Source organism: Notolabrus celidotus, chromosome 21 (genome assembly GCF_009762535.1).
Source record: "Notolabrus celidotus isolate fNotCel1 chromosome 21, fNotCel1.pri, whole genome shotgun sequence".
Taxonomy (NCBI): domain Eukaryota; kingdom Metazoa; phylum Chordata; class Actinopteri; order Labriformes; family Labridae; genus Notolabrus; species Notolabrus celidotus.
Window position 1 is genome coordinate 19394765 of NC_048292.1, and position 24053 is coordinate 19418817.

A 24053-nucleotide genomic window follows, 5' to 3' on the forward strand; every position below is an offset into this window, starting at 1 on the left:
TAATAGTATTATTATAATATGTCTTGTTATTATTTATTATTATTATTATCATTAATGTTGTTAGGACTCTTATCATTGTTTATATTATTATTATTATAGGTCTTGCTATTATTTATTATTATTTTTATTGTTGTTATGCTTATTATTATTGTTTTTATTTTTGCAATTCTTCTTCTTCTTCCTATTATTATTATCATTATTATTGTTATTATTATTGAATACAAAAACAGAAAACAGAATTAACATGTGAACACCAAAACTGTAATAAAGTTATTTCTGGGCTGTAGTCTGTAAAAAGGAGTGATCTAGGAGCTCCTCTTGGGTAGTAAGGTGTTTAGACTCACTAATAGATGTTGGTACAGGCCACGTAAGGCTTTGTAAGTCATGGGAGACATTTTGAAATGAATTAAGGAACCAGTGAACGGTCTGTCTTCGGGCTGTGACTGTGTGTGCTGAAGCAGGTCAACACAGCGTTACCATAATTCAGGCCAGAGGAAATTAAAGCATGGACGATGATGTCATTGAATGATCAAATTGGACTTATCCTAAATGTTCCTGAGCTGATAGAAACAAGACTGCAGCAGTTTCTTTGTGTTCTGATTAAAACTCAGATCCCTGTCAAATACAATATCCACCCTCCAAAAGTGTCCTTGATATTTGGGATAAGGGGGCTCAGGGGCTAAAGAAACTACACTTCCAAAGAGTCAGCAGACTGATCTGTTCACCTCCAGGAAGACGGCACACTGCTCTTTGTACCCGGATTTCCTCAGCTGGTGTCCTGCAGGGTTACCTGTGGTGTGTTTGACCCCTGGGAGAGAGGGTCTAGATACAAAAGAGAACCTTTGGTTTCACTACTAACCCCGATCTCCTTAGTAAAGAAACTATCTCTTCACTTCAAACCTGTTCTAATCACTGTTACCCAGCGAGACGGTGTGCACCAGGGCCTTCAATACAGACACACAGGCCTGCTGGTAGTGTTAAAGTAGTGTCCACATCAACTGCCCTGTACATAATGTGGGACATGAAACTGGGAGGAGGGACCAGTTTAAATACATCTCTTAACACGTCTTAAAAAGTGATCAGCTTCACAAGAAAGACAGAAAACAAAGAGGATTAAAAACTCCTAATAAACCTTTAATTTGAGCTGTTTGTACAATTGACAAATTACATTAAAACTTCTGTTTCTTTTTAAATGTCTGTAGTTTTGTACACCTCCCCCCTCTGGCTCGCAGGTTAGGGACTCCAAAAAAACAACGCCATGAAAATAAAGCTGCATAAAATATAACATGTTACAATTACATCAATGTACAGTGTTTACAGAAAAAACATCCCAGAAAGAAGACACAGAAAACAAAGTGAGCAGCAGAAGAGCCGTCACATCCAAACATCACCAACGTTCATCACCAACATTCATACTGCAGGAGGGTCCTCACGCTGCAGGGGGATCCTTTGGCTGTAGCAGGAGGGTCCTCACGCTGCAGGAGCCTCGTACTGTAGCAGGAGCCTCACACTGCAGGAGGAGCCTCAAGCTGCAGGAGGACCCTCACGCTGCAGGAGGAGCCTCAAGCTGCTGGTCTCTGCTGGACTTCAAGCAGATCAGTCTTTATTCAGCTCTTTCTTATCTCTCTGGTGAAGCGTGTTTCGGAGCTGATGTTGATCAATCGCTCTGACTGAAAGTGTAACAGGTCGTGATGTTAAGATGACATCACCAGGGCTGATTTATAAAAATAAGAATAATAAATAGAGAGAAGCATTTGGTTTAATAACAAAGGAAACTGCTACAAAATACCAAATTGAAGATGTCCATCTATGGTGGGCGTCCCCATCCTTTAAACTGCACCATCATCACGTCCAACATCTTGTTCCAGTGATGCGGTGCCAGACTGAAACGCTCTGGTTTAAGGCACAGCTGGGTGTCTGCTCCTCGTGGAGCAGCAGTTTGAAATGTGCATCGTTTGTACATTTTCACACTGCAAAAACTGAGTCCAACTTGAATCCACTGCATCCAACATCGACTCCGTCTCCTGGATCGTCTTAAATAGAAACACATGAGCAGGAAGTCTATGCCACCTGTTCGTTCATCACACTGAGAGACAGGTGAGCACACACACCTCAGTGAGGGGGAGGGGCCACAAATACGCCCACATGACAGAGGTAAATAAAAATAATATGAAACAATATAAACGTGGTAATATACGGGTTATATCTGACAGGAACACATTCCCTCTGTGTGTGTGTGTGTGTGTGTGTGTGTGTGTGTGTGTGTGTGTGCGTATGTGTGCGTATGTGCGTATGTGTGTGTCATAAAGCTTCTCGTGTATGTACAGCCTGTGGTGTTCCTCCTCCCTGACTAAATAATCATAATCAATAATAACAATAATAACAGGAGTACATGGTATCAGAGCTCACAGACTGACACATGCAGCTGATGAAGAGGAGGAGGAGGAGCCTCTGCAGAAGATCTAACATGAGCTGTGAAGTGTTCCTGTGATGAAGCAGCAGACTGGAGGGGGAGATGAATATCATGAGAAGCCTGATGAAGAGAAGGAGGGGGAGGAAGAGGGGGAGGCTCTGTGTGACAGGAAGCTGCCTGTGTTGCTGCTCTGCGTGTTGAGGGGCGGGCTGGAGGCCTTGAGGGGGGAACTGCAGCTCTGGGCCTGAGGGAAGCGCTGGTGGTACCGGTCCAGACGCAGGTACTTTACGGTCACCAGCTTACCTGTCAAAATAAAAGCACCGTCAGTCTACAGCCTCTGATTGGAGGAGGGAATGCTGTACCTGCAGAGTCAGTGGATACTTGTGTAGGTGTGAATGCACTGAAACATAGTGTGTCTGTGTCTGTGTGTGTGTGTGTGAGAGACTCACCATCAAACCAGGAGCCATGAAGAGCTTTAAACGCTTTCCCAGAATGCTCTGCAGAGAGACACTTCACGTACACACAGCCCTGAGGGGAGAGAGAGAGAGACACTGTGACATCACAGTGACATCATACACAGCCCTGAGGGGGGAGAGAGAGGGAGCGAGGGAGCGAGAGAGAGAGAGAGAGAGAGAGAGAGAGAGAGAGAGAGTGACAGCACTGACATCACACACAGCCCTGAGGGGGGAGAGAGAGGGAGAGAGGGGGGGGAAGAGAGAGAGCGAGAGAGAGATAGAGAGAGAGAGAGAGAGAAAGAGAAAGAGAAAGAGAAAGAGAAAGAGAGAGAGAGAGAGAGAGAGAGAGAGAGAGACTTTTGGGTGGAGGTTTTGTGAGCGCGCCGAAACGGGTGAGGACATTGAGATATGCTGTATAGGTGACCCCATCGTTCATTAATGCATATAAAATATGTAATATATGGTTGATATGTATGTGATGAATATAATATGTAATGAATATGGTGTGTGATTAATGTATATATGGTGAGTGTAATGTGTTGTGAATATATATAATGTACTGTATGAATTTATGTGCTTTGGCAATAATATCTCGTTGTTCATGCCAATAAAGCAAATTTGAATTTGAATTTGAATTTGAATTTGAGAGAGACTGTGACATCACTGTGACATCACACACAGCCCTGTGGGGAGAGAGAAAGAGAGTGTGGCTGAATGTCAGGCACGCTCACAGATTCAAAACGCTGAACCGAGGACACAGCGATGGAATCAGCTCTCCACTGGGAGCTGTGACATCACTACAGGAAGTAACGACAAGTGTCCATTCCATAGACTGTAAAAAATATGGACGTAGTATCCGTGACGTCACCCATCTGTTTCTGAAGAGCTGTTTTGAGACCAATCGGCTGCGGCAGCCATATTGCTTCTGTCGAGCCAGTGTGACATAAAGAGGCGGGCTTTGAGCCTCCTAGCCAACAGCTGCAGTGTTCCTGCAGGCAGCTGTGCCTCTCATCGGAAGTGTAATAGTAATCTCAATATCTTCTAAATTACCGAATTAGAAACAAATTCACCCCCCTCACAGTGAGAGGACGTCGAGAAATTAGCTATTCAGACTACACTCATCTTTTGTACCAGGCTGTAAACATGTTTATTTCTGCTGCAAAGATCGTCTTTTCCCCATTCATGTGTATGTGACCGTACCTCTCGTGAGTTCTTATCGACAGCGATGTGAACGATGCCGTCGTTGTCGCTGCATTTCTCCAGGATGGCCTCGTGAATCGCCAAGTCCCAGTTCTCACCCACCTCCCTGAAACATACACACAGGTTACACACATGAAGTGACATCACAGATGGAATGACATCGTGGAGGCAGGGACTCACATGACAGGGTCGAACATGTTCCGGATCTTCAGACACGGGGTCAGGCTGTTGGGAGGAGAGTTTCTGCGGTCCAGAGGGAAAGCTGAGGAGGAGGAGAAGAGAACATCAGCAAAGCTGGACACAGTCGGATTACCCATGGTGCACTGCTGCCAGTGTGACCTACCTTTCCCCTGCCACACTTTGGAGGGCCCCGGCGAGGTTTTGTCACAGGTGAGTGAAGGCTGGATCCACCTCCACACCTGGTAATCTGCTCCCCTGATCGTCTGAGTCTCAGTCCTGATCCTGGACTCATTCGCCGACAGGAAGCTCTCCGCTCGCTCCCAAACCTTTCTCATCCTCTTCCTGTATGACATCACACACCATCAGCTGACCCTCTGAGCAGGTTAAACACACCTGACCCTCCACAGGTAACACAAACACACCGGTCCTGTGACTATGTGTGTGTGTGTGTTTGTGTGAGTGCGTGCGTGTGTTAGACTGACCTGTCCTGAGGTTGGACCAGTGAGTCCCTGACGTGCGGGATGGGCAGGTACGGCTGCAGGTCCTGGTTCTCCTGACTTGCCTCACTGTGACTCCTCAACACGTCTGAACACACACACACAGTTTAGACCCATACATGAAGGACTGCACACTAGGTCATACAGAGAGAGTGTGTGTGTGTGCGAGTCTCACCGATGATCCTCTCCACCATGTCGTACATCTGTCTGGTCTCCTCCTCCTCTCTCCTCCAGCGATACTTCATGTAACACACCACACTCCACACACAGCCGACCACTGCGCCCGCACAGGCAGGCACACACACACACACACAGGTTCAGTGTAAAGCCTCTCTCTCTCTCTCTCTCTCTCTCTCTCTCTCTCTCTCTCTCTCTCTCTCTCTCTCTCTCTCTCTCTCTCTCGCTCTCTCGCTCTCTCGCTCTCTCGCTCTCGCTCTCGCTCTCATGAATGTGATTTCAAACAAACACCTGGATGCTCTTCAGTAACGTCCCCTGTGTGTAGACGTATGGTTGTGCTGCCCTCTAGCTGAACTGAAACATGTTTTATCAAAGCATCTGCTCGTGTTAAATCTGACAGAGACATGTTTCCTGTTTAGCAGCTCGTCTTTAACATCACTTTGTAAACGTTGGATAACCCAGGAGACCAGGTTTTGGACTTGAAATGTTGTCCCAGTCTTGCCGGATTTCCGCTGAACCACAGTGCAGTGTCTCCTTTGTCGTGTTTTTAGTTTCATGATGCTCCAAATGCTTTCAATGGGGGATGAGTCAGGACTGCAGGTAGGCCAGTTCAGCACCTGGACTCTTCTACTTCTTCAAAGCCCTGCTGTTGTAATCCGTGCAGAATCAATGCAGTGACTTCCACTACAGAGTCATGTCTTTTTTTAATGCAGTGACTTCCACTACAGAGTCATGTCTGTTCTTAACGCAGGGACTTCTACTACAGAGTCATGTCTGTTTTTGATGCAGTGATCTCCACTAGATTCATGTCTGTTTTTAATGTAGTGACTTCCACAACAGAGTTGTGTCTGTTTTTAATGCAGTGACTTCCACAACAGAGTCGTGTGATGTGTTAATGTTACCTGCTGCGATGAGGAAGACTCTGCTGATGACTGTGAGGAAGGCTCGGCGAAAGCGACAGCTGAACGGCATTTTGGGATGTGTGGACTCGAGGAAAGAGATCTCAGAGATCTCAGTGACGAGGTCATCATCCGTCTGCCCTGACAGTCTGAACACACACACAGAAACACACACACACACACACAGGCTGAGTGATTGAGCACAGGGGGGAACATGCCTGCTCTAAGATCAGATAGAACAGATGTGTTTTACCTGATGCCCACATCCTGTCTTGTCCTGATGATCCACTCCAGAGACACTTCAATAAAGTCTTTGAACAGCTGATTCTGGGCCTGTAAAACACATGCACACGCACACAGTACAGGTGAGTTGTTTGATTGGTTGACCTGTCCTGTTGAGGTGAGTGTAATACAGTGATTGTCTCCTGTGTCTTTGTTTGTTCATCTTTAGCATTAGCTTGTCTGTGGGTCAAGACACATGAAGTGAACACTCTGACTAAATAATCAAAGACCACACCAGTCAGCAAGCATTGGTTCCAGGTTATAGCAAGTATTATAACTTACCTGTAAGTATTCAGAGGCCTGGTTTAGAGTCAGACTTCTGTTTGGATGCTGCTTGTCTCCACAGTCATGCTGGCCTGAAATTAAAAAAAGACATCACATCATGGTCACCTGACCACGCACAGGTGAGTCCTGACCACTGGCAGGTGAGACACAGATAGGTGAGACACAGATTGGTGAGATTGACAGGTTAGACACAGACAGGTGAGACACAGACAGGTGAGACAGACAGGTGAGGGTGAGACACAGACAGGTGAGTGTCAGAGTGTACAGTGTCGGTGGTTACCTGCGATATGGGCCAAGTGGTCATGCAGACTGAGCAGCAGATTCAGGATCAGGTCTTTCTCCGTCTTGTCCTGCACACAGTGAACATTTAATAAGATGTATTAGTTCACACCTGTGAGGTTACTGAAGGTCAGACTGAAGCCTGAGGATACACTCATTATTACATCATGGTCATAGTAAGTCCTGATCCCATTCTCTGGTTCTGGTTTTGAGCTCTGATCCTATTCTCTGGTTTTGAGCTCTGGTCCTATTCTCTGGTTCTGAGCTCTGATCCTGTTCTCTGGTTCTGAGCTCTAATACTGTTCTCAGATCTCTGATCCTGTTCTGTGTTTCTGAGCTCTGAGTCTGTTATCTGGTTCTGAGCTCTGATCCTGTTCTCTGATCTCTGAACCTGTTACCTGTTCTCTGAGCTCTGATCCTGTTCTCTGATCGCTGATCCTGTTCTCTGATCGCTGATCCTGTTCTCTGGTTCTGAGCTCTGATCCTGTTCTCTGATTGGTGATCCTGTTCTCTGGTTCTGAGCTCTGATCCTGTTCTCTGGTCTCTGATCCTGTTCTCTCTCTAATGATTGAACCACAGGAAGGCTCTGTGGTCTGCTGTCTGTCTGTAGTTCACTCTGGATCCGAGCTGCTCTGAGCTGACGCTCCGACCAACAGAGGGAGCAGTTTGGGGTTCAGTGTCTTGCTCAAAGACACTTCGGCATGTGACTGCCGGAGCTGGGATCGAACCGCCAACCCTCTGATTAAAAGATTACCCACTGTACCCACTGGGCCACAACCGCTCCAAACACGCATCCTGTGTAGCAGAGTGCACACCGTCGGACATAGCAAACTTGTGGTGCTAAGAGAATCCGGCGAACGCACTCCCTCCTACACACACACACACACACACACACACACACTGAAACACATACACACCTTGAAACACACACACACACACACACACACACACGCGCACACTGAAACACACACACACACACTGTGAAACACACACACACACACACAGACACACACACACTGAAACACACACACCTGTGCACTGAAACACACACACACTGAAACACACACACTCTGAATTACAGCAGGAGATTAATACTTACGTAAGAAGAGTCAAAGTCACTGCCAAAAGGGTGACTCTTTACTGAAACAAAGAGAGAGATAGAGAGAGAGCAGTGGAGAGGAGAGAGAAAGAAAATCAGAAACATCATAACCAACCTGACAGTCAGACACTGAAACATCATGAACACATGAACAGAGAGACTCACACCATCACAATCATCAATGTTACCTGACTAGTTATATCTAAAGTTAACATTAGAGTAATAACATGTTAAAAGACAAGTCATAATATAGTAATAACATGTTAACAGCAAAGTAATAACTAATGTTCACAGTATAGTAATAACTAATGTTAACAGCATAGTAATAACTAATGGTCACAGTATAGTAATAACATGTTAAAAGACAAGTAATAACATGTTCACAGTAGAGTAATAACTGATGTTCACAGTTTAGTAATAACGTGTTAACAGTATAGAAATAATGTGTTTACAGTATAGTAATAACATGTTAACAGTAGAGTAATAACGTGTTCACAGTATAGTAATAACTAACATTAACAGTAGAGTAATAACGTGTTCACATTATAGTAATAACTAACATTAACAGTAGAGTAATAATGTGTTCACATTATAGTAATAACTAACATTAACTAAATAATTTGTCAATTAAATAAAGCTGTTTGCTTCTGATTGGTACTGGAGTCCTACTGGGGTTATTTTAAACATTTAACGATTCATCAATTCTATGTTATTCTTATTTTAAAGTCGTTTCACTTAAGTTTAAAGTTAGTTTAAAACCTCCATGTTTATGTGCAGCAGCAGACGTGTGGATGTGTGTGTGTGTGAGTGAGTGTGAAGGACTGTTTAATATTATTAAGCTAATTATATTTGTGAAATTGACACCTGTAAAGACTCAGCCTGCTGAGTACATTTTAAGATAGAGGTTAATTATGTTTATTATTATGATTATTGACATTATGACTGTTACTATTACTGTTATTATTATTGTGATTACTATTATGATTATTGTTATTGTGATTATTATCGCTGTTGTTATTATTATGATGATCATTGGTTATTGTTATTATTATTATAAATCAACAACACATTTCTCTGGTTAGTGACGTAAATAATCTGAGTCTAATAAATCAGATGAATCTGGACTTTCTAAGAAGAATGGAAGACTTCTCAAAGTCTGCACACCTGAGGATTCAGATGAGTCTGGTTCTTTAACTTATCATAAAGGAAGACAGGTGAGCCTCACTACTAGAGGATACAGGTGAGGACCTCGGGTCTGGTTAACTTTAAATCAGGCTACCAGTGTCAGAGTGTTGTTGTTGTTTACTTAATCTCAACATGTCAGTTTGGCTGTTGTTTACTTTAACTCAACCGGTCAGTGTGGTTGTTGTTTACTCTGACTCAACCTGTCAGTTTGGATGTGGCTAATAACTTTAACTCAACCTGTCAGTGTGGTTGTCGTTTCCTTCAACTCAACCTGTCAGTGTGGTTGTCGTTTACTTCAACTCAACCTGTCAGTGTGGTTGTTGTTAACTTTAACTCAACCTGTCAGTGTGGTTGTTGTTTACTGTAACACAACCTGTCAGTTTGGTTGTTTACTTTAACTCAACCTGTCAGTATGGTTGTTGTTTACTTTAACTCAACCTGTCAGTATGGTTGTTGTTTACTTTAACTCAACCTGTCAGTTTGGTTGTTTACTTTAACTCAACCTGTCAGTTTGGTTGTTTACTTTAACTCAACCTGTCAGTTTGGTTGTTTACTTTAACTCAACCTGTCAGTATGGTTGTCGTTTACTTTAACACAATCGTCAGTATGGTTGTTGTCTGCTGTAACTCACCCTGTCAGTGTGGTTGTTGTTAACTTAAACTCAACCTGTCAGTGTGGTTGTTGTTTACTTTAACTCAACCTGTCAGTGTGGTTGTTGTTTACTTTAACTCAACCGGTCAGTGTGGTTGTTGTTTACTTTAACTCAACCTGTCAGTGTGGTTGTTGTTTACTTTAACTCAACCTGTCAGTGTGGTTGTTGTTTACTTTAACTCAACCTGTCAGTGTGGTTGTTGTTTACTTTAACTCAACCTGTCAGTGTGGTTGTTGTTTACTTTAACTCAACCGGTCAGTGTGGTTGTTGTTTACTTTAACTCAACCTGTCAGTGTGATTGTTGTTTACTTTAACTCAACCTGTCAGTGTGGTTGTTGTTTACTTTAACTCAACCTGTCAGTTTGGTTGTTTACTTTAACTCAACCTGTCAGTTTGGTTGTTTACTTTAACTCAACCTGTCAGTATGGTTGTTGTTTACTTTAACACAATCGTCAGTATGGTTGTTGTTTACTTTAACTCACCCTGTCAGTGTGGTTGTTGTTAACTTAAACTCAACCTGTCAGTATGGTTGTTGTTTACTTTAACTCACCCTGTCAGTGTGGTTGTTGTTTACTTAAACTCAACCTGTCAGTGTGGTTGTTGTTTACTTTAACTCAACCTGTCAGTGTGGTTGTTGTTTACTTTAACTCAACCGGTCAGTGTGGTTGTTGTTAACTTAAACTCACCCTGTCAGTATGGTTGTTGTTTACTTTAACTCACCCTGTCAGTGTGGTTGTTGTTTACTTAAACTCAACCTGTCAGTGTGGTTGTTGTTTACTTTAACTCAACCTGTCAGTGTGGTTGTTGTTTACTTTAACTCAACCGGTCAGTGTGGTTGTTGTTTACTTTAACTCAACCTGTCAGTGTGGTTGTTGTTTACTTTAACTCAACCTGTCAGTGTGGTTGTTGTTTACTTTAACTCAACCGGTCAGTGTGGTTGTTGTTTACTTTAACTCAACCTGTCAGTGTGGTTGTTGTTTACTTTAACTCAACCTGTCAGTGTGGTTGTTGTTTACTTAACTCAACCTGTCAGTGTGGTTGTTGTTTACTTTAACTCAACCGGTCAGTGTGGTTGTTGTTTACTTTAACTCAACCTGTCAGTGTGGTTGTTGTTTACTTTAACTCAACCTGTCAGTGTGGTTGTTGTTTACTTTAACTCAACCTGTCAGTGTGGTTGTTGTTTACTTTAACTCAACCTGTCAGTGTGGTTGTTGTTTACTTTAACTCAACCTGTCAGTGTGGTTGTTGTTTACTTTAACTCAACCTGTCAGTGTGGTTGTTGGTTTACTTTAACTCAACCGGTCAGTGTGGTTGTTGTTTACTTTAACTCAACCTGTCAGTGTGATTGTTGTTTACTTTAACTCAACCTGTCAGTGTGGTTGTTGTTTACTTTAACTCAACCTGTCAGTTTGGTTGTTTACTTTAACTCAACCTGTCAGTTTGGTTGTTTACTTTAACTCAACCTGTCAGTATGGTTGTTGTTTACTTTAACACAATCGTCAGTATGGTTGTTGTTTACTTTAACTCACCCTGTCAGTGTGGTTGTTGTTAACTTAAACTCAACCTGTCAGTATGGTTGTTGTTTACTTTAACTCACCCTGTCAGTGTGGTTGTTGTTTACTTAAACTCAACCTGTCAGTATGGTTGTTGTTTACTTTAACTCAACCTGTCAGTGTGGTTGTTGTTTACTTTAACTCAACCGGTCAGTGTGGTTGTTGTTAACTTAAACTCACCCTGTCAGTATGGTTGTTGTTTACTTTAACTCACCCTGTCAGTGTGGTTGTTGTTTACTTAAACTCAACCTGTCAGTATGGTTGTTGTTTACTTTAACTCAACATGTCAGTGTGGTTGTTGTTTACTTTAACTCAACCGGTCAGTGTGGTTGTTGTTTACTTTAACTCAACCTGTCAGTGTGGTTGTTGTTTACTTTAACTCACCCTGTCAGTGTGGTTGTTGTTAACTTAAACTCAACCTGTCAGTATGGTTGTTGTTTACTTTAACTCACCCTGTCAGTGTGGTTGTTGTTTACTTAAACTCAACCTGTCAGTATGGTTGTTGTTTACTTTAACTCAACCTGTCAGTGTGGTTGTTGTTTACTTTAACTCAACATGTCAGTATGGTTGTTGTTTACTTTAACTCAACCTGTCAGTGTGGTTGTTGTTTACTTTAACTCAACCGGTCAGTGTGGTTGTTGTTAACTTTAACTCAACCGGTCAGTGTGGTTGTTGTTTACTTTAACTCAACCTGTCAGTGTGGTTGTTGTTTACTTTAACTCAACCTGTCAGTGTGGTTGTTGTTTACTTTAACTCAACCTGTCAGTGTGGTTGTTGTTTACTTTAACTCAACCTGTCAGTATGGTTGTTGTTTACTTTAACTCAACCTGTCAGTGTGGTTGTTGTTTACTTTAACTCAACCGGTCAGTGTGGTTGTTGTTAACTTTAACTCAACCGGTCAGTGTGGTTGTTGTTTACTTTAACTCAACCTGTCAGTGTGGTTGTTGTTTACTTTAACTCAACCTGTCAGTGTGGTTGTTGTTTACTTTAACTCAACCTGTCAGTGTGGTTGTTGTTTACTTTAACTCAACCTGTCAGTGTGGTTGTTGTTAACTTCAGTTCAACCTGTCAGTGTGGTTGTTGCTGTTAACTTTTACTCAACCTGTCAGTGTTGTTGTTTACTTTTACTCAACCTGTCAGTGTGGTTGTTTACTTTTACTCAACCTGTCAGTGTGGTTGTTTACTTTTACTCAACCTGTCAGTGTGGTTGTTGTTTAGTTTAACTCAACCTGTCAGAGTTGTTGTTTACTTTAACTCAACCTGTCAGTGTGGTTGTTGTTTAGTTTAACTCAACCTGTCAGAGTTGTTGTTTACTTTAACTCAACCTGTCAGTGTGGTTGTTGTTTAGTTTAACTCAACCTGTCAGAGTTGTTGTTTACTTTAACTCAACCTGTCAGTGTGGTTGTTGTTGTTTACTTAAACTGAAAACTAAAATGTGATTAGTTTTTTAAATGGCGCCTTCAAGGACTTAGACAATACTTTGGTTTAAATAAGAGGCAGCGTAACAGGTGGACATGGGGACTAACATCAGACCCCCTGACCTGTGTTTCTGTTTACGGTGTAACAATCAAAACTTATTGATCTGTATCATCACAGTTCATCCCTTCACCTGAAGCCCTGCTGTTTCTCACAGGTAAAAACAGCCTGTGCTGTCTCAGGTGTTCTCGGGTACTCACTGGCTGGGTCCTCGAGGGTCCCAGAGCCCCTCATCCTCAGGTACATGAGTCCCAGCAGGAGGAAGAAGAGGCAGGCCGCCGTGAGGAGGATCATGGACAGGTAGTGGGCGCTGAAGCTGCCGGAGGAGGCCGCCTCCTCCCGCTTGAACTGCTGCAGCAGCTCGTCCTCGGGCCCGGGCGGCGGAGCTTTGGATGCCGGGCTGTAGGAGCGGGAGGGGCCGGTGTGGTTTGAGTGGTTGGTCCGGTGGGTGTGGGCCAGGCTGCTGTAGGAGGAGAACCGGGGTCTGAGCCCGATGCTGAACCGGCTGGAGGCTCCGGGCTCCCCGGACACGTGGTGGTTCTTTCCGGCCTCTCCTCCGTGGTTCTGGTTCAGGGACACGTAGATGGCCTTCCGGGGAAAGATGTGAGTCCTGAAGGATCCTGGAGTGTCTGAGTCTCCCTCCTCCCCCCGGTCCCCCACCATGGTGAGACCCTCCTGCTGGTCCTCCTCCCTGGACCCTCCTGTCTGAGACCCTCTGCCGGCTCTGTGTGAGGGGAAGGCCGCTCTCGGGTAGCTCGGTCTGGGCTCCAATCGATCTCCGGTACCCGGGCCTGAGCCCCGCTCGTCCCCGTCGGAGTCCGAGTACTCCCCTGTGAGCTGGTTCCCGTGAGCCCCACAACCGTTCACAGACCGACAGTTCTTCTCCGAGCCCCCCTCTTCGTCCTCGTCTTCTCCGGATTCCTCAGCCCTCCCCCCGGCCCCGGAGCTGGATCTAACGCGGACCCTCCAGCCAGGGGAGCCCGGTCCCCAGGAGGACCTGCTACTGTTAGCCGGGCTCGGAGTGGCGTTAGGCCGCGTCCTCGGTGGGGGTGGAGACCCGGAGCTGCCTTTTTTCTTCAGAGGAGTTTCAGCGTCAGACTCGTCGGAGCTGAAGCCGAGGACGGAGGACTTCCGGCCGGCTCTCCTGTTGGAGATCAGGTGCGTGACGTCACGGCTGGCTGGCCTGGATCCCGCCGAGCTGCCGCCGGAGGAGCTGCTGATGGCGGCCCCGCTGCGGGTCTTACTGGGCCTGGAACCCCGTTGCTGCTGCTCCTCTCGAAGCTTCTTTAGCTTCTTCAGGTACACCGGTCGGGTGTTCTCGGTTACCGGGCCTGGAGTGAACCCAAAGCTCTTTAATTCGGAGAAAAGCTCCTCATCCGTTAACAGCGTAGACGCCATCTTGCTGAAGTCTCGGAGAAGGTTGTGTGACGGAAGTGACGTAGGCGCGAAGCGGCGGCGGACCAACTGGGCTGCGTTCAAGAACACATTGTTCATCAGCGTTTATAGTGTTCGCACCATAGAGCTTTAAAATAGGTTCACACTCATTTTCAGAAAATCCAAATGAATAATGTGAAAAATTTTAAGTGATTTAAAGCCTCTCTAACAGATCAGAGGAGGAAACTGCTCATCTTGACGTTTATACAGTGAAACTGAGACTGCAGGAATTAACTCCAACACTGCATTCACTATCGCTGTTTTAAAAACGACTGTTCTAAAGTCAGAGCTTGTAGTGATTTTCTCCGAGTGTATGTTAACTCCATAGAAAGTATAATTAATGGATGTAGTATCCGTGACGTCGCCCATGTTTTTCTGAATCGCTGTTTTGAGGCCAATCGTCGTCAGCAGCCATAATGCTGCTGTTGAGCGATTGTGACGTAAAGAGGCGGGCTTTGAGCCTCCTAGCCAACAGCTACAGTGTTCCCGCCTGTCAGTCAAGTCAGCTGTGCCTCTTGTAATTGGAAACTCGCAATCTTAATATCTTCGAAATAGCAGTGTTAGGAAAAATTCACCGCCGCACAGTGTGTGCTGATCAAGAAATGAGCTATCCAGACGACACTTGTTTTTTGTCCCAGGCTGTAAACATGTTTATTTCTGCTGTAAAGATCAGCTTTTTTTAACTGGTGTGTATGTGGTTTCCGGTACTTTTGGAGCCAGCTTCATGCAGATCTTCGATGAATTGCAGTTTTTAGTACTTCCACATTGGACTCATATTTTTAGACTGGAGGTTGCCGCATGAAAAAATAAACATATTTATGAATCAGTTTAGTATGAGGTGACGGTGAACTTTCCTCAAAAAATGCTCAATCAGATCAATAATCAGAAATAAAGATCATTGATCTGTGTCGGTGCAGAACTTAACAGTCACATCATCACTCAACAACTAATATACTCTATATAGCCGTCACAGTCTTTACTGAGGATTTATTTCACTCTGCAGACACTTAAAAACATTCACCATTCCAGAGTCTGTACATTTACACCATACGATATGTACAACAGGATACACTATGACATGTAGATTAATGTACACACAGTGTCCCCTCTGTATCAACAGCTGTAAGACACTGAGGATTAAAACATTCAACATAACCCTGAACATCAACCAGAGGAATGACTGAGCCCAGAGACTCTGGAGCATAACATTTACAGTCTCCACCACGTTACCTTCATTCAAATATCTAGTTAAATATCTATAAACATAATAATAATAATCCACATCCCAAAGTATGTTCTCATCAGGTCAGTCCAACAATATATAATCATCCGGTCAGTTAAACAATACATAATCATCAGGTCAGTTAAACAATATGTAATCATCAGGTCATTAAAGTTAAACAATATTTAATCATCAGGTCATTCAATAGTATCTGAAGGATAAGGCTCCTTTCATCAAATCAATACAGGTCAATAACAGCCAGATCTGCCTACGCGTGCGTGCGCGCGCGCACACACTCACACTCACACGAATCAAGCACACACACAGACCAGCAGGGGGCGTTGTTTACATCTTGTGGATTAGAATCAGTGATCGGCTGAATATTGGATGTTAAAAGTTGTATTTCAGGGTAAACTAAAGACGCCATCTTTAGATCTAGTTTAAGACAGACAACTTTGTGTGTGAGATAAATTATTGTAAATGTTGTGATTCTTTTTTCTCTAAAGTGATTTCAGATGAACTCCAGTTTCATCAGCTCCTGACAGACTCTCTACTGTATCTTTGTCAGACGCTCTTAGTGCTTCTTCAGGGAGTCCAGGACTCTCAGGATGTGCAGGAAAAGGTTGACGATGTCCAGGTAAAGGTTGATAGAGGCCAGCACGTGCTCCTCAGGTGAGAGCTGCTTCATCAGCAGGTGGGTGTCATAGATGATGAACCCACAGAACACCAGGGCTCCCAACCCACTGAGGACCAGCTCAGTGCTGTCACTCTCAAAGAAAAACTACAGAGAGAGGGAGATTGACATCATCATCATCATCATCATCATCATCATCATCATCTAATTTCCTTCAGGTGAAACAGACACAGTGACAAAGATCCACTCACCCTCATGAATCCAGCGATGATGAGGATCCAGAGACAAGCAAACAATCTGTGAGACACACCAAACGCAGTGAGAAAGAGACACTCTGGCACCCTGTTCTCACTTGGTTTCATCATGTGCTTTGACTGATCTGATCTCTACTGGTATCATCATGTGCTTTGACTGATCTGATCTCACCTGGTATCATCGGGTTCTTTAACTGATCTGATCTCACCTGGTATCATCGGGTTCTTTGACTGATCTGATCTCACCTGGTATCATGGTGTGCTTAAACTGATCTCATCTTACCTGGTATCATGATGTGTTTAGGCTGATCTCATCTCATCTGGTATCATGGTGTGCTTAAACTGATCTGATCCCATCTGGTATCATGGTGTGTTTAGGTTGATCTGATCTCTTCTGGTATCATGGTGTGCTTAAACTGATCTGATCCCATCTGGTATCATGGTGTGCTTTGACTGATCTGATCTCACTTGGTATCATTGTGTGCTTAAATTAATCTGACCTCACCTGGTATCATGCTGCGCTAGGACTGAGCTGATCATAGGAGAACGGCTGCTCCAGACATGCCCTCCAGTGACATTGACTCAAAGTGTTCCCATAACGTGGTTGCAAATACATTTATGGTGAGGACACATACGTTTGTTGATGTGGATCCACGCAAACAGGTGAAGGTACAGGTGTGTTATAACCACTTCATCAGATTAGCCAGGACAAATCAGTAATACCAGGCGTGAACTTTAACTGAGAAACTAAGGCGACACTCACCCTGCTCCCATCTTACTGAAGTCTCTCTTGGACTGAAAGGTGAATGCTGTGAGTCCAACAAACACCGCACAGGTGAGGAACAGAGCCTGCAGCACCGTGGAGTACTCATAGAACGTCACTGTGGAGAGAAACACTGCAGTGAGCTATCAAGCTATATTCAGCTAATGTTCAGCTAACAGCATTGTAATGTTCAGCTAACAGTCTGCTAATGTTCAGCTAACAGTCTGCTAATGTTCAGCTAACAGTCTGCTAATGTTCAGCTTACAGTCTGTTAGTTTTCAGCTAACAGCATGCTAACACTGTAGAAGTTTCTTCTCAGAGCTCAACAGTCAACTGAAAGTCTCTCCCGTCAGGAAACACTGATGATCAGTGCTTGTTGGTCGTTTGGCTTCAAAGCTCACACTAGGCAGGAATGGTACCCGTTCGTTCTTTATACAGTCAGTGATTGGAATACAGCTACAGTCAACAGGTAGCTTACAATGTGTGAAAGGTTCAGTCATTACTTACGGGCTGTGCCCACAGAGACCGCCTCCAGCAAAGTCTGAAAATAAAACAACAGTAACATTAGTAACAACAAGCAGACCAGCTACAGGCTAACCAGCTACAGGCTAACCAGCTAAAGGCTAACAAGCTACAGGGTAAACAGCAACAACAAAGTCAGCAACTTTTAAGCAGCTAATAGCTAAGGTAAGGTAGACAGCGATGGGCAGTTAGCAGCTAATCTAAGATTGCTAATAAAGATGGATAATATGAACTAAGTCTGTTCACTGAATGTTCCGCCTCTAACACATTTAACCAGGTAAAGACTTACAAACAGCAGCAGCAGGTACAGGTTGACCGGGTGTTGATGTCTGTACACTGCCAGAATCACAAGAACAACTAGAGAACCCAGAGCGGAACCCAAAACCACCGCAGGACTGAAATCAGAACAGAGAGACAACACAGAGCACAATAAGAGAACAGTCATAGAACACGGAGAACAATGAACACAGAGAACATAGTTACATAAGACAGAACAGTCAGAAAACAGAGAACACCAAGGATACAGTCAGAGAACGACCTGAAGTCCCAAAGAGGAAGGCTCTGTTTGTGGTGCATGAGTATGTGGCCTTCTTGGAGGCTCTGGGTGAGGTCTTGGAAGGGATTCCAGCCGTGGACTCTATAGTTCTACTGAGGAAACGTAGGCAATGATGAAGACACCTGCAGGGAGGTGATTGTTTCTAAACATTGTTGGGTTGTCTCGGCTGACGCGTCTTCAATGTCTCCTGGAGGTCCAGGATAGTGCCTGTGGAGTTCCAGACAGGAGTGGCACAAAGTCGGACACGTCCTCAGTGCACGTTGGTCTCCGCCAGGGTTGCCCCTCGTCGCTGATCTTGTTTGTGATTTTCATGGGCAGGATCTTAAGACACTGCTTGGGGGCTCAGAGCTCCATCTCTGCCCTTTGAGGATGATGTGGTTCTGTCTTCAGGCATGTGGTTTACAGCTGAGTGCAAAGCAGCTAGGATGACAGCACCTATGGGTCCGGGACTGTAGTTCCTCGTATGGAAACGGTGTATTGCTCTCTTTGGATGGGGAGTGAGTTTTCATGCAGGCGTTGTGGGAGGTGAGTAGGAAGGTGATGCGTGGGCTTCACCAATCTTCTACTTTCCAAACCTCACCAATGGTCATTAGCTGTAAGCCCATGAGTTTACTCTGAAGGGCCTGGCTCAGCATCAGAGAGAGTCTCGGGGGGGGCTTGGAGTTGAGCCGTTGCTCCTTCGGAGAAGTCAGCTGAAACGGTTCAGCTATTTGATAAGGACGCCTTCTGGACTCCCTTACAGGTGTTCTTAGCGTGTCCACCTGGGAGGAGGCCTTGAGGTAGATCTGGAGAGAGACATGTCCCGGTAGCCTTCCTAAAACTTCTGGCCCCTCGAGCTGATTCCAGGTAAGAAGGTGAAAATGGATTGATGGATGGACCCTCAGGTAACATATGACCTCTTAGGAAACACCTTTGTATTGTTGAATCTCAGCAGGTATCACACACTGAGTTAGAGCAGTAATAAAGTGGCTTCTTTGTAAATTCTGTTCTCATGTTTACCTGCTAATGATGGCAGACTTACCTGCTGTGGACGAACTCTTTGATGGTGTCAGAGAACATGAAGAGGGCAGAGGTGGCTGTGGTCAGGATGATCTGCAGACTCAGGAGGGCGTACACCTTCCTCAGGAAATCTGCACAGGTAACATCCGTCATTACAGATCTTCATACACATCAGGGTTCAGGTTCAGGTGTATCACAGGTAACTAGGGATGTAACGATATATTGCAAAACGGTAAAAAATTGATACAAATATGGGTGGATTAAAATCGATTCAACATAATTTGTATCAGGATATTATTTTTAAACAGTAGAAGGCGCTATCTGCATTATACTCCGCTTGTTCAACATCATTGAGTCTCCTGCGTTGCTCTCTCGTCACTTGCTGAGTGTAGGCGTTCTAAGTTTAAAGCATGTTGAAGAATCAGCTGACTAAAAGGTGTTGCTCACAGCGGAGACGCTCAGCTGGAGGCTGCAGCTGTGTGACAGGTCTCAACGAGCGCTTTTTTCTCCTCGCTGGACTGATTAAGACCAGGTTGCCCTCATGCTTATTTTTCTCAATAAGAACGAGTAGACAGAAAACTGGACACTGTGAGTCTAAAATATGATTCTGTTCAGTTGTCCTGTTGCAGGAAATCCACATGTTGAAGGCTGAGTCTTCACATATGACCATGCGTTATCGAAGATTATTTATAAGCCTGCTCCTCACGTTGATATTCAGAGTGTTTAACATTTTGAACACCTCAATATGATCAGTAGCTGTTTAATACCGTCAGTTATTTACATTGTGTCATGAAGGAATATTGGATTTAGGGGAAATAATGCATTTGACATTGTTTTTGACATGGAAAACTTTTACGTTTTTTTAAATGATTAAATGATAATTGTTAGTTAACTTTTCAAAGATCAATCCAGGAGAATACTTGAAATTTAAATCCCTAATTCAAAGAAATTTACCTTATTCGTTTTAATATTTAATACTTTAATTTTGAAATTGTTCACAGTCCATCTCTCTAGAATTGTTCTGAAATTTTCCAACAAGGTATTGTTGTAGGGTGATTTTAGTTTTTGCTGAGGAGGTGCTGAAAAGAAGTGTGCAGTGGTTTTATTTGAGTTACAACACACCTTAAAAATGAAAAAGGATTACTTTGTTTACAAAGAAATATAAGAGAACAAATATAAATGGCAACTGTCCATATCTGAGAATTGAAATAAAATAATAGTTGTTTAAATCTTGAGTTCAATCCAGTTTTCTTGAAAATCGTTTGAGAATTGAGGGTGAATCCTATCGTGAATCGTATCGTGAACCAAAAATCGGGGTTCGAATTTAACCGTGGGTTGAGTCTACCTTACATCCCTAGTCACGTGATAACATTTGTTTGGATTTGGTGCTTTATAAATAAAGATTGATGATTGAAATAAGTAAGCGCTTGGTTATAATGTGTTACTGTTAATGTGTTGTTATTGCAGTACAGTAGTAGTTAGCTTATGTTAACCTGTATTAGCCCGTGATAGCCAGTGATAGCCTGTTATTTAACTCGTCAGCGTTAATAAAAACAGCGCTGTGTATTTATACGGTAGTTAACAGCTTTAATGTTATAAATAGTACATGTTTAAACAGTAGTTGGGCCCCTTTAAGCCCGTGTTAGCCTGTGCTGGCCCTCTGACGTGTCCGTCCATCGTTAGCTTCACTCACCCATCCGGACCTGGACGCTGGCTGTGGCCACGTTAGTCCCGTAGTTAAAATCATCTTCTATCGAAGAACGGGGATACTTCTCAGTGCTCATCTTCAGACCGTTTCTCTGACAGGCTCAGGTAAACTGAGGTAAACCGATGCTTCTTAGGATCACAGAGGAGATGGTGAAGGCTGCTCTTCTTCTTCTTTAAGGGTCAGCTATCATGTGAACACTGCCCCCTGCTGTTGGGGAATACCTCCACCTTCTTCTTCTTTTGCTTTGGGCACACATCAACGGCGTGTTGCTGTCCTCTTCTGGTCAGCTGTGAAGGCTTTAATCCATTTCTTTCTGTTTTTGTTGTGTAGTTCGGGACTCTGTGAAGGTATTCCTAATTTAAATCCAGTTGTGCAGATTGAGGACGCATATTGAGAACAGTTTCTCCAGCTGTTTGCAGGTCTCTGAGTCTCACACTGGAGGAGGACTCTGACTCTGTGCTCCCACATTCACATTTGCCATCAGGGAGCTTCCCTATCAGAGCCTGCCTACAGTCATCATGTTATTCATCTGCCATCATCTTTCATTTCACTACATGGCAGATACTTTGTGACTTTGCACCATGTCTCTGTCTCTGTTTATGATTATCACCCACAAACTGACTGTAAACATCTTTCTGTGTTTCATACTGTGTGCTCATAGAGCAACAACTCACTTTACTGTCTATACATAATAAATAAGTCAATATATATATATATATATTTATAGGCTATATATATGCAATATTTGATCTCATTATTATTATTGTTATTATCATTATTATTATTATTATTATTGTTATTATTATTATTATTAATTTACTGACTGTTGGATACACACACACACACACACACACGCACACACACACACACACACACACACACACACACAGTGTGGCAGTAGGAGTCCCTCTCTGAACCGGTCCCGCTCGGAGTCTCTCGGTGCTGCAGTTATATGCGGATCTGTTTGTCTGTACTCTGATGGTCCGGGTCGTGTCACGGAGAAAGTCTGACCCGACCCCTCAAAGTTCCGGTAGTCGCACCGAGGGATATGAACACACGCGGGGACGAGGCGGGGCAGAGCTCGGGTTCTCAGGAGCCCCCAGGGGCCGCGGAGCCGGAGAAGAGACGGCCCGGAAGACCCAGGAAACCCCAGAAGGTGAGTCCAGGTTCAAGTCTGAGGACGGGTTTGAGCTGGTCTCTGAAGGGATCAGGGTCTTGATTTTCAGATGGTGGGTCGTTAGGAGAGTTTAAACGGTTCTAATATCCCGGTTCATCCCGGGTTATCTCCTCTTCACCCCCACCACACACACACACACACACACACACACACACACACACACACACGCGCGCGCGCGCACACACAGGAGCCAAGTGGAGAGCCCGTCCCAAAGAGACCGAGGGGCCGCCCTAAAGGAAGCAAGAACAAGGGACCATCCAAGGCAGCAACCAAGGTAACAAGGACACACCTTGAGAGAACATACACACACACACACACACACACACACACACACACACACACACACAAACACACACACACACACACACATCACTTTAATTACAGCAATGCAGATAAGGAGTATTGATCTTTGTTTGATTATTGACTGATGTAGTCGTCTCATGTATCTCAGTATAATCTGGATTATTAGTGGAATTTATCAGTTTGATAATCTCTTATAAATCCTGAGTATTGATGAACAGCCTGATGGTGTTCAGAGTGGTTTGCAGCCCTGAGTGTTGAACGCAGCCTCAGACTGAGACTGTGCTTAGAAACATAAAACTCCTGATCAATAAATCATTAGGTTTCACATTTCACTAAACTCTACATCAATAATACACAATCTAAAACACACACCTCTGTGCTGTGCTCTGATTGGTAGATTCATCTGATGAGTTATGATACACACTTGATGAAGAACACCATGTTACAGAAATAATCTTTGTTTATGTGATCGGTTAAATATCAATACTTAATCAGTGAACTGAAAAAAACTATAACACAACCAAACTCTGAGCCTATAGCACTCTGAGCCTATAGCGGTCCAAACCTATAGCAGTCTATCACTAGCACTCTAAGCATATAGCAGTCTAAGCTTATAGCACTGTAAGCCTATAGCAGTCTAAGCCTATAGCTGTCTGAGCCTATAGCTGTCTGAGCTTATAGCAGTCCAAACTTATAGCAGTCCAAACTTATAGCAGTCCAAACTTATAGCAGTCTAAGCCTATAGCAGTCTAAGCCTATAGCTGTCTGAGCAGGCCTGCATGTTGTGTGATGTTCTGGTGGAGTAAAAGGGCACTATGAGCTCTTTAAGATACGAAGGTGTCTGATCCGGTTTCATCTTTTCCTGTGTTTGTTCAGAAATTTGAGGCGAGCTGTGAAAAAAGACCTCGAGGACGACCACGGAAATGGGTGAGTCTGACTTCATACTGTCTACCAATACACACTCACACACACTCTCTCTCTCACACACACAAACACACGCACGCACGCACGCACGTACACACGTACGTACGCACGCACTCACACACACACACACACACACACACACACACACACACACACACACACACACACACACACACACACACACACACACACACACACACACACACACACACACACTCAGAGGGTTGTCTCATCAACTGGTTTTGTGGTGAAGTGAGATCAGGTGTGTCTGCTGACTGATCCTCAGGTGGTCTTTGCTCCAGGTGTGTTTATAATGAGTGTGACCCAGGAGAGAAGGAGAAGCTCTCCTCTCGCTCGGCCTCAGTGTATGATGGTAACTGAAACATTATGAGTCAGAGAACAGCTGGATCAGTCTCAGTGGTTTCACCTGTCTGAGTCACCGGGCTTCTTGTGCAGGTGTGATGGTTACAGAAATGTTTGACTTTTTGATCCAATCAAGCCCCTGATGGTCTCCAGCGAATGAGTGATGACATCTCTAAATGCCTGTCTCTGCTCTCTGATTGGTGAATCGGAATGATGAGCAATTTTATTGTAGTCTAAGCCTATAGCAGTCTAGGCCTATAGCAGCATAACTGAGAGCCAGACCAAACCCGAGCAAGCTCTAACTATAAGCTTTATCAAAAAGAAAAGTTTGAAGTAGAGAGGCTGACTGCCTCCCGGACCCTGACTGGTAGATGATTCCAAAGCAGAAGGGACTGATAACTGAAGCTCAACCTCCCATACTACTTTTAGAGACCATGGGAATGACAAATTGGCATGCATGCTAGGAGTTAGTGTTCTAAAGGGGTTATAGGACACTAGAAACTCTTCTAATCTCTAAAATTATCTATCAATAATTCAGGTGGATCAGGAGTTACTCTGACAG

The 24053-nt window shown here is 44.0% G+C and overlaps 3 protein-coding genes across 4 annotated transcripts in view; 1 reads left to right on the top strand and 2 right to left on the bottom strand.

The window, feature by feature from the left end:
- Positions 1-1113: 1113 nt before the first annotated feature.
- Positions 1114-14476, bottom strand: lemd3 (LEM domain containing 3). 2 transcript variants are annotated; one of them, XR_004629284.1, is made up of 14 exons: positions 12833-14195; positions 7767-7807; positions 6669-6738; positions 6386-6459; positions 6075-6154; positions 5825-5970; positions 4921-5022; positions 4731-4833; positions 4412-4590; positions 4249-4330; positions 4069-4174; positions 2863-2941; positions 1790-2716; positions 1114-1670 (listed from the first exon to the last, which is right to left on the bottom strand). XR_004629284.1 is itself a non-coding variant. In XM_034673301.1 (13 exons), the coding sequence occupies exons 1-13, from the start codon at positions 14124-14126 to the stop codon at positions 2523-2525; spliced, it is 2550 nt and encodes an 849-aa protein (XP_034529192.1). In that variant the 5' UTR covers positions 14127-14476; the 3' UTR covers positions 1114-2522. The 2 variants fall into 2 exon arrangements, 1 of the variants encoding a protein (XP_034529192.1); XM_034673301.1 differs by having other exon boundaries at positions 1114-2716; positions 12833-14476.
- Positions 14477-15020: 544 nt separating this feature from the next.
- tmbim4 (transmembrane BAX inhibitor motif containing 4) lies at positions 15021-20931 on the bottom strand. The gene is made up of 7 exons (XM_034673732.1): positions 20710-20931; positions 19039-19147; positions 17751-17856; positions 17447-17480; positions 16940-17057; positions 16174-16219; positions 15021-16069 (listed from the first exon to the last, which is right to left on the bottom strand). The coding sequence occupies exons 1-7, from the start codon at positions 20798-20800 to the stop codon at positions 15863-15865; spliced, it is 711 nt and encodes a 236-aa protein (XP_034529623.1). The 5' UTR covers positions 20801-20931; the 3' UTR covers positions 15021-15862.
- A 744-nt stretch (positions 20932-21675) lies between these two features.
- The window catches only part of hmga2 (high mobility group AT-hook 2), a 7374-nt gene continuing 4996 nt past the window's right edge, over positions 21676-24053 (top strand). Inside the window, exons 1-3 of the mRNA XM_034673860.1 lie at positions 21676-21880; positions 22089-22175; positions 23081-23131. Of these exons, the coding sequence (XP_034529751.1) occupies positions 21773-21880; positions 22089-22175; positions 23081-23131 (246 nt within the window). The 5' untranslated portion in view covers positions 21676-21772. The remainder of the gene's footprint in view (positions 21881-22088; positions 22176-23080; positions 23132-24053) is intronic.